The sequence below is a fragment of the Poromitra crassiceps genome (assembly GCF_964638095.1).
Source record: "Poromitra crassiceps genome assembly, contig: HAP1_SCAFFOLD_347, whole genome shotgun sequence".
Lineage (NCBI taxonomy): Eukaryota > Metazoa > Chordata > Actinopteri > Beryciformes > Melamphaidae > Poromitra > Poromitra crassiceps.
The window spans coordinates 180,907-190,925 of NW_028152057.1; the positions used below are offsets into that span (position 1 = coordinate 180,907).

A 10,019-nucleotide genomic window follows, 5' to 3' on the forward strand; every position below is an offset into this window, starting at 1 on the left:
TTCGCCCATGACATGACATGACATGAACCGCGAGGTAAGCTAACGTAACTAATTAACATGCTCTAAGTCTTTTAAGACGAAATATCTTGATAGTGATTATACTGTTAATAATGCTGTCACGTTGATTCATTTAGACTAATGTCGGATTATACGAAATGACCAACCAAGCTCTTCCAAAATGTTGCTAAGCTAAATTTAATGAATAGCTGACGAGTGAACAACACTTGGAAAGCTGCACCGTCTTCCAGCATTTAACCTCGATACGATAACGTGAGGTGACCACTATTTGGCAGGCTGCGGCAAACTGTGTTGAACCATGTGGAACCGTAAATCGCCAATGGCTCACTTTTTGGCAAGATCACCAGCCATGTGTTGGCTTTTGTTTTAGGGACATCTGGTGGTTGAACCACCACTGAGCAACTGTTTTAAAACCACACAACAATAGGGGCTTGGTAGGTCATTACTATTTGGATGATCACTTCAGGGGCAGACTGATTCTAATTTGTGGATGTTTTTGGCCCCTTGAAACCAGATTAGAGGACCGTTTACATTAAGATTAGACTGTTTTTCAGTCTTAACCATCAATTTGCTGAGTGAGTGGCACTGCTCTTGCCCAGATGTAGCCATATAGGTAAAACACTAATATTTTCTGGCTCACCTCCACATCACCACCACCTGCTGATGTCTATATCATTATTCACTAATTTGCAGTTGATATTTAATTTTACAAATAAGACACAAAATTGCTTTACTTAACACGTTCAGTGCCAATGACGAGATATCTCGGCTTACAGAATCCAACCGTTGACTGCCAATGACGAGATATCTCGTCTTAAAAAAAAAAAAAAAAATTGACGGTAGGACGTGGATCAATGCCCCCCACGTCTCCTATAAAAATATTAGAGCCACCGAACGTGTACAATAGGGCTGTCAATCTCCCTCTATAATCAAATTCGAATTTCAGTGCTTTATACATTTTAATATTCGAATTATATTCGAATATTTTAATTAATTTTTAATTGAATTAAAAAAAAAAAAAAAAAAAAATTGTTGGTCTGAGTGAATTGTTGTCTTCTCTTATGTTATGTTCTGATTCTAAATATAGCTGAATCTTTGGGTTTGACCAAGTAAAACTTTTTCTAAGCATTTTACCAAATGTAGATGGAAAAGTGAATGGTGGATGAATATTCAAAATAATATTAGGCTTATCACAAATAGTGATGTTTATTTAAGAAAACATGTTCCTTGTACAATGTACATACATTCATTGCATTAGAAAATAGGTCAGATAACCAGAGCTTAGTTAATATTCATCAGTGATGTATTGGTGCTGTCTGAAATGCTAAAATAAAATAATTGAGAATAAAAAAAGACACAGCCTTTGTTTGAGCTCCTTATCAATAAACATATAAGTAAACTTTGCCAAAACAACAATGAGCCATGAACAAAAAAAATCAGTCACGTATTGCACTTAAGAGCTACAGGTTTACATTCAGTATAGCAGCTTCAACAGTCAACTTCAGTTAACAATGAATGAACATACATTTTAAGAGCTACAGGTAGGTTTACATCAGTATAGCAGCTTCAACAGTCAACTTCAGTTAACACTCTTTTCTTCAAGTATGTTGTCAGAACTTGTCACTGTTCTAGTGTTCTAAAAAAAAAAAAAATTAAAAAAAAATCGTTTTAAAAAAATAATAATAATCGAATTTCGTTCATAATTATTAAATTCGAATAATATTCGAATATCAAAATTCGTTTCAACAGCCCTAGTGTACAACCCATTCCACCGACCCACTAAGTGGCGACAGTGCTCTCCAAACTAGAAAAAGAGGGAGCCAAAACTGCAAGGGAACGCGTGAGGAAACCATTCTCTCTGTAAAATGGATTGGCGAAAACACTTTCGCTTTCGCGCATTATCGCGCTGGGAGCTGGCGGTGGGGGGTTCCAAAAATAGACTGGGTGGAAAACACACTTTGAAACACGCAGCATAAAGCCTAGAATCGCACAAAGCTTCATCAAAGCTCTCAAACCCAAGAAACGAGTGAGCCCCGTCCACACTCGCTGCCAGGGAGGGAGGCTGCTCAAACTCGCAGCAGCAGCAGCAGAAAACTCGCTTGTGACAAACGCTGCTGAAAGCCACCAGACACGCCCACGGAGGGAGGAGTTTGAAGGAGAGGGCGTTCAGAACTATATTGTTTAGATGTCTGATCTCTCACTGATGCCAAAAATAAATGGTTAAAGTGACTGTTCTGCCTGTTTGATTGAATTTCACAAAACAAACCATGCTGTACTCAACGGCTAATATCTACATAACTACTAACTCTACAAACTACTCTTTTAGACAGAGAAAGCACACATTCTATTAGTACTTTTGTGAACTTTGTGTTCACAAAGTCCAAGCAGAAAATAATCCTCGGCTCTTGTAAAATGAGCCAGAATCCTCAAAAAAAACCTCTGGCAGAACCTACCTACAGTAAAAAAAAAAGGCTGGCAGTGAATGTGTTAAATGAACATTTATTTAACTCTGTTAGTCACACTCTATGTCAGAGTCCTCGCTGTCAAGCTGTGTGTTGTCCTCCAGCCAACAGAATTAAATAAATGTTCATTTAAGTAAAGCAATATTTGGGCATTGTCCCGCCACAACTACTGGCTGCTCTGGTAAGATATCTGGCTGGTCAGAAGTTTGGGGAACTCTCTGATACAGACATAACAAATGTTATTATATAATAATATTAATGTAATGAATGACAGTAAAAGGTGCAATTTCATCTTATAATATAAGCAGTATAATGACAAATATAACAAAATCCTTAGTCTGATGATGATATAAGACTTATATCATCATCAGACTAAGGATTTTGTTATATTTGTCATTATACTGCTTTTTAAAACTAAAAAGATAAGATAAAATTGGACTTACTGCCTTTCACTTTGGTATAACCCCATACTTTTTTGTGAGGCATGCAAAGGAGGAATACAGTAACTCCCAAATGAAGGTCAAAGGTCAAAATTTAGCTAAATATTTTTATATAGATAAATATTTGGACTAAAAACACAAAGAATTGCCACATATCCAATGATCTGCCTGCAACTATTTTGTCTGGACGACAAGAACACTTTAGTTTAAAGTCATTTTTCTCAGATCTGATCTCTGAGGAGTTACTGCCTTTCTCCTTTGTAGTGCAGTATAGCAGCAACCTGAATAACATTACACGGTTTCAACAGTCTTTGTATATATACATATTGTATATATATTAGGGGTGGGCGATATGGCAAAAATATCATATCACGATTTTTTCAGGCAGGATCACGATCCACGATCTTATCATGATTCTTTTTCAAATTGGTTTTAAGACTATTTTGCTAATTACTGAACAGTACAAGTACAACCAAACAAATTTCAGGGTATGTATGCTCATAAGAAACCTGGAAAAGTCATGGAAATTTTAAATACAATTTGTTTTATAAATATTTTCATGTCGTTCATTTACCCTGAGTTTCCAATAATTCATGTGCTAAGAAATAATGTTCACAAGCATGCAAACACTCTATGTATCTATGTTGAGATGTAGAGCAGGTGCGCTTCCTCAAATTGCCTCCTTGGCTCTGGGTGCTCAGCTGCTGGAATTAGTATAAAAACTAGAACGACCGCAAGGCGGACTTATGCCTCCGCCATTAGTTCATTCTTGAGTCCAAATCGCCATTTGAGGCAAATTGGAAGAAATTCCGTCAAGGCGCTCCTGTGATGTTGCGTTACAGAGCTTGGAAATTGGGTGTGTGAGGTCACAGTGACCTTGAACTTTGACACCAAAATGTAATCAGTTCATCCTTGAGTCCAAGTGGACGCTTGAGGCAAATTCGAAGAAATTCCATCAAGACATTCCTGAGATATCGCGTTAACAAGCTTGAAAATGGCATTCGAGAGGTCACAGTGACCTTGACCTTTGATAACCAAAATGGAATCAGTTCATCCCTGCGTCCAAGTGGATGTTTGAGCCAAATCAGAAGAAATTATATCAAGCCGTTCTTGAGATATTGCGTTAACCAACTTGGGAATGGCGTTCGTGAGGTCACAGTGACCTTGACGTTTGATCACCAAAATGTAATCCATTCATCTTTGCGCCCAAGTCGACGTTTGAGCCAAATTGTCAGAAATTCCATCAAGCCGTTCTTGAGATATCGCTTTAACGAACTTGGGAATGGCATTCGTGAGGTCACAGTGACCTTGTCCAAGTCGATGTTTGAGGCAAATTTGATGAAATTCCGTCAAGGCATTCCTGAGATATCGCGTTAACAAGCTTGAAAATGGTGTTCGAGAGGTCACAGTGACCTTGACCTTTGACCTTTGACCACCAAAATCTAATCAGATCATCCTTGAGTCTAAGTCGATGTTTGAGGCAAATTTGATGAAATTCCGTCGTTCCTCAGATATCGCGTTAACAAATATCGTACGGACGGACGGAAGGACGTACGTACGTACGTACGGACGGACAACCCGGATCCATAATGCCTCCGGCCTGGCTATCGCCGGCGGAGGCATAAAAATCACTACAAGAGTGAAGGTAGCAGCACTCCAAAAATTGAGATGCAAGACTTCAGATTTCCATTTTCTTATTTTATTGAGGGCTAACGCGTTTCGGCATATGTGCCTTCATCAGAGCATCATACAGAGTGGTAGGATTAGGGCCTGTGTCCACCTAGCGTCTTTTTCCGACCGTTAAACGCTGGGAGTGCGCTGGGGAACGCTGATCTCGGCGCACAATATAACAAGGAAGCAGTCTGAAACTAACGTTAGCTCAGTGCGGTAGTAGCTTGATAGCTGACAGCTAACATTAGCAAACAACACACATACAGTGATTTAGCTCAACACTCACCAGAAATATTAAGTGTCTAGCCAATCTGCTCCCACAATTGAGCCTTTCTGTCTCTGTTGCGATAGTTTTTTCATATGATTAGTTGCCAGAAAAGGAGCACCCAACTAGTACTGCACGATTTGGGGAAAAGGTGCGATTAGCGATTAGGGTGGACAATATTGCGATTGCGATTGTGATTGCGATATAATAAACAAGAGGTATCTAGGGATGTGCGGGCATGAGTTTTTGACGGTATGATAACCTTGGACAAAAATACCACGGTTTCACATATCACAGACTAAAATACATGAAATATGTTACAATTTAAAATATATTAAAACTAAAAAAATAAAACAATTTGAAATTAAATTATCTTTACAAAAAAATAAAACATTTTGAGACATTTGCCTGTCCCAAACATGTAAAAAAGAAACACCAGTCAAATAGAAACTGCACTGTGTTACAGCACATAGAAGATGGCTCAGCAAAGTTGCAAAGTTAGTTACATGTCTGTCCAGCAATACTAATGAATGATACACCCCGTTTATTTATTTTGTAGCGACAGATGGCCTTAAACGCCACACTCACGTGACGCTTCTTGAGAGAGAGAGGTGAGAACGTGCATCTGCAGACTTTTAACGAGGGACCATGAAGGCGTCATGTGACAGGCTAGTTAGCTAGCCTGGAGGTGATGCTGCCAGTGCTGGCAGCTGCGACAGTGTTTTGCTATCAACCTTGTTAATCTCGTTATATTCTTCATCACAGCGGGTCATCCCCACTGTGTACTTAATCGCGCACTAGTTCTGCATAAGCACCTGCAGCTCTCTCCTTATTTTACTGACGTTCTCACTGATCACAAGGCTGTTTACATGCGTTTCTGAACGAACGGCTAGCTAGTTATTAGCATAGCTTGCTGTTAGCGATCATGGATGTTCGCTCTCGCCCTCTCGGTAGATAATATGTAACCTTGCTTCACATAACATTACTTATTTGCGGGAGTGCATGGGAGAAGTCTCCCGCTAGTATTGATGCCCAGTGTGATGGCAGAGAAACGTTTGCTGCGTCGCGTGTAACGTTAGTTTAGAGGAGGCTCTCACACACACACACACACTCAAAAAGATGTGAAAAGAATAAAATAATCGCACACTTTTGCGGTTATGTAATCGCACGTGCTGACATCGCGATTGCGATTGCGATTCGATTAATCGTGCAGCACTACACCCAACACCAGCGTCTTTCTGAAAAGTTAAAATAATTTCAGCTGGAAGCGCTGGGAGCGCTGGGAGTCGGGCGCACAAAAACACCAGAGCGCTCTGAAAATAGACGCTGGACGCAGCGCACTTTCTCTAGACGTCCGTGTGCGCTCGCATACGCTCTCCCCCCATTGGAAACAATTGAAAATAGACGCCGGAGCTGATGAAAAGACGCTAGGTGGACACAGGCCCTTAGCCTCTTTTTTAAAATGCAGGTAAAAACAGAAACAATCATCCCACCTGTGTAGGGGGAGGTACTTCCTTACAATCAATTAGGACACGGAGCACAGACAGAGAGCACAGGAATACATTTCAATAACAGTGGTGCATTCTCAGACTATATTCTATGAAAATATCACATTTCTTCTGGAGTTCAGAGGCACTTGGGTCAGACAACAGTACAGATCCGGCATCAAGAGCAAGAGATTTACCAACTGAATAGTATGCAACCTAAGGGACTTAATGACGACTTTACATTTCGACCTTTCTTATAAATTAAGTGGCTGGTTAGTTTTCTCATGTTTATTTTTGCTCTCCTGTTTGTTTGGGTTGTTTTAATGTGACCCATACAGCTTGCTGCTCTTACAATAAAAAGCCATAAGTGGATAGTATGGACATATTGTTAGGCAAACAGATGACTAAATAAAGGGTTATTATTAGAATTACATGACAACAATAGTATTGAGCATTGAGCCATTCTGGTAGGAATTGCATGTCCCATCATGAGAATATTTTGAATTGTAAATTGAAAACTTAATTGTAACATGTCAGAGATTAACAGAATCGTATTCTATATAGTTCTGCATTGAATTTTAATTGCGCCCCTAAAATTGTTTATGTGGCATGTGCTGCTAACTTTTTCAACTTAGGAGCACATGTGCTCGTTGGGAAACTGGTAAGCGTCGAGCCCTGTTATTGATACTCCGGTACTAACCTATCAGGAACCGGTACCAATTTAGAACCGGTCTTCGGTACCCCATCCCTTATCAGACACGATGTCAACAATATGGTCATGGTGAGCAATGTACAGGTTTTTATAGGCACAAGATCAAATTGATTGAAATATGCAACGTGCAATGGATTATAGCTGTTGCTCAGACTCATGATGGTTTAAACACACACACACAAATCCTGCAACCACTAGAGGACAACAGACAAACTGCTGCATTACAGCAACCTACGCTGAAGCAACACCGCGCGGATGCAGTTTCATTTTGGCGTCCGATCACACCGGCCGCAGCGCGTTGCCTCGCCGAAGCGACCCTGCACGTGTGTTGCGACGTCTGGTCTATTTTTCACGCGAGCAGTACGCAAGCAGCCAGGCATGAAGTCAATGAAAGTTGCCACCGGCGTGGAGCAAAACAGAGTGCTTCTGATGTGAATGGCAAGCTTCCTGCTCGACGCTTCCGTGAAGCGCTGCTTCAGAGACGCTTTTGGTCTGAGCCAGCCGGTACAGACACACACTAGTTGGGTTTCCATCCACCTGTTTTTATGCAAACTTTGAATTTGTGCATAAAAAACCTGAGTGGAAAAGCTGCAAAATTCGAAAGAAAAATGACCCAAATATCGCAAAAAAGTTTTCACGCTTGAGGGAGGTGGAAAAGTCGGATGTATTGATTGATAAATGCAGTGGAAACAGATTAATTAAATCTTCTGTTGTCTCTGCGTTCCACAACCGCAGTTTCATGTTGTCATGTAGCTACACTAAATAGATACACTAAATAGATACACTAAATAGATACACTAAATAGATACACTAATACACTAAATAGATACACTAAATAGATACACTAAATAGATACACTAATACACTAAATAGATACACTAAATAGATACACTAAATAGCTACACTAAATAGATACACTAAATAGGGTTACACTTGTAAGATAAATAATGGGAAATAAGCAGTACAATTTTGACACCGCCGTGGTGTGTTTAAACAGAAGAAGACTGGGATTAATGTTAATGTGACTCACTTGTAGAATTGCTCTGTGGATTATAACGTTATGCTTGCTGAGTTGAAGAGTGGCACCTTGTTATCCACAAATGGCATCTTATGGTCTATGTACCTTTGTAGATCATCAAGAAACTTTAAATGAATAACGTAGATGTGTTTAATAGAGCTTGGTCGCTGCCTGCCTGCAAGACGATGCATGTATCGGGTCTAGCAGCAGATCAGCAGAGGCAGACAGCCTCAAACACCAGGTGATTGACTTTGACAGCTCTATCATTCGCATAATGGGGGTGGGTGGAAACGTGCATTATTTTGCATTTTCTTTTTCTGAAAATTCGGTTAAAATGTGCAAAACATTTGGATGTAAACCCAGCTACTGACACATTACATCCTGACATTGAGCTGACTAACCAAACACACACACTGTATGACACACATGCAGCATGGCATGCACTTCACTCACACTCACACACACACAGTCATGGACAGCAACACACACACACACACACACACACAGTGTCATGGACAGCAACACAAACACACACACACACACACACACACACACACACACACACACACACAGTGTCATGGACAGCAACACAGGCAAACAACAACAGGCAGAAGTTGGAGGACAGTGTCAACATCATCTCGTGTTCTTTTTGACATGCGACGACAAGCACCGCGCATGCGCACCACTTTGTATCTCATCCATTCTGTTTACGTATGATTAGCATGCTAGGCTAACTAGTGACTACTGACTAGCTCTGAACTATCAGCCCTGCTGCAGCCGACAGGAGCGTCACATAACATCAATGCAGGCGGGCTAAGCTAATGCTGCCACCTGCTAACTAGGATAGCACGCAGGTTCACAGACATGGCTCCGTGTGTCTTTGTGGTTCTTGTTTTGATTAGAACACTGCTGCTCAGTCAGCCGGGGCGCGTGAGCTGCTACCGCTAGCTCGGCTATAGTTAGCTCATGTTGTTGGTGCAGCTAGCCCGGCTAACGTTAGCTTAGCTTACCTCCTCCAGCTCGTCCTTAGCGTCCAGCTGGGTGGACACTAGCAGCCGGCCCACAGGCCGAGCCTTGGCCGGGGTAGGCTCCATGTCGCCGGGCCCCGTGGAGCTCAGAGAGGCTGGGCTGTGTGGAGCTCAGAGGCCGGGCTGTGTGGGGTTCAGGCCGGGGAGGGGGAATGGCTCCTGTCCCTCCGTGTGGAGACACACTCTGTGTGTCCGGGTTTCACAGTGTTTGGTTCGGCGTGTCTCTGTGTGTTTTTACACTATTTACTACAGCCTCTCTCTCAGTCCGCTCTTTGACCACCACCACTGACGGCTTGCTACCAGATCTCGCGAGAGCAGTAGCAACCTCGAAGTCACATGTTCACGTTTGAGTAAACTGATTGGTCAGAGGTCCCCTGGCGGGACTTCTGACAAATCAATTTACTCAAACGTTTGAGTGATGTGCGTGTGGACCAATGACAGGAGAGAAAATCTGGAGCAAGACTTGACCAATCCCCAGTCTTGTTGCTCTGAGGAGGAGAGCGTGCATGGTGGACAAACATCTTTCCAAACTCCACTGTTCATGCATTGCATACCATAAATATAAGTTCATACAGTCTATGGTTCATATTGATAAATAATAGTCCACTCACCACATCCGAGGAGCACACTCAATCCATAAGAGCAAAGTACATTGTGGTCTGTCCCTGATGCACAATAACAACTCAAACGACATTTAGAGAGCTGGCCTGTTTCCTTTTTTTCATATTCATAAATAAAACTTTTGACTTCAGCTTAGAGTTATAGGCTATTTGTTCCAGGTGCGGGTTGATCATCATAATGAGCATTATTATGATACATTGACCCCTTTGACCTCTCTGTGGTGGCATACAGGGCCGTAGCTAGCTATGAGAAGGGGGAGGTCCGGACCTCCCCTAATATTTCAGAGATTTTTTTAAT

At 41.5% G+C, this 10,019-nt stretch overlaps 1 protein-coding gene across 1 annotated transcript in view; it reads right to left on the reverse strand.

Annotated features, from left to right (window-relative positions):
- LOC310771086 (integrator complex subunit 3) overlaps positions 1-9,369 on the reverse strand; it is an 80,074-nt gene extending 70,705 nt beyond the window's left edge. Inside the window, exon 1 of the mRNA XM_083663759.1 lies at positions 9,084-9,369. Within this exon, the coding sequence (XP_083519885.1) occupies positions 9,084-9,167 (84 nt within the window). The 5' untranslated portion in view covers positions 9,168-9,369. The remainder of the gene's footprint in view (positions 1-9,083) is intronic.
- Positions 9,370-10,019: the final 650 nt, after the last annotated feature.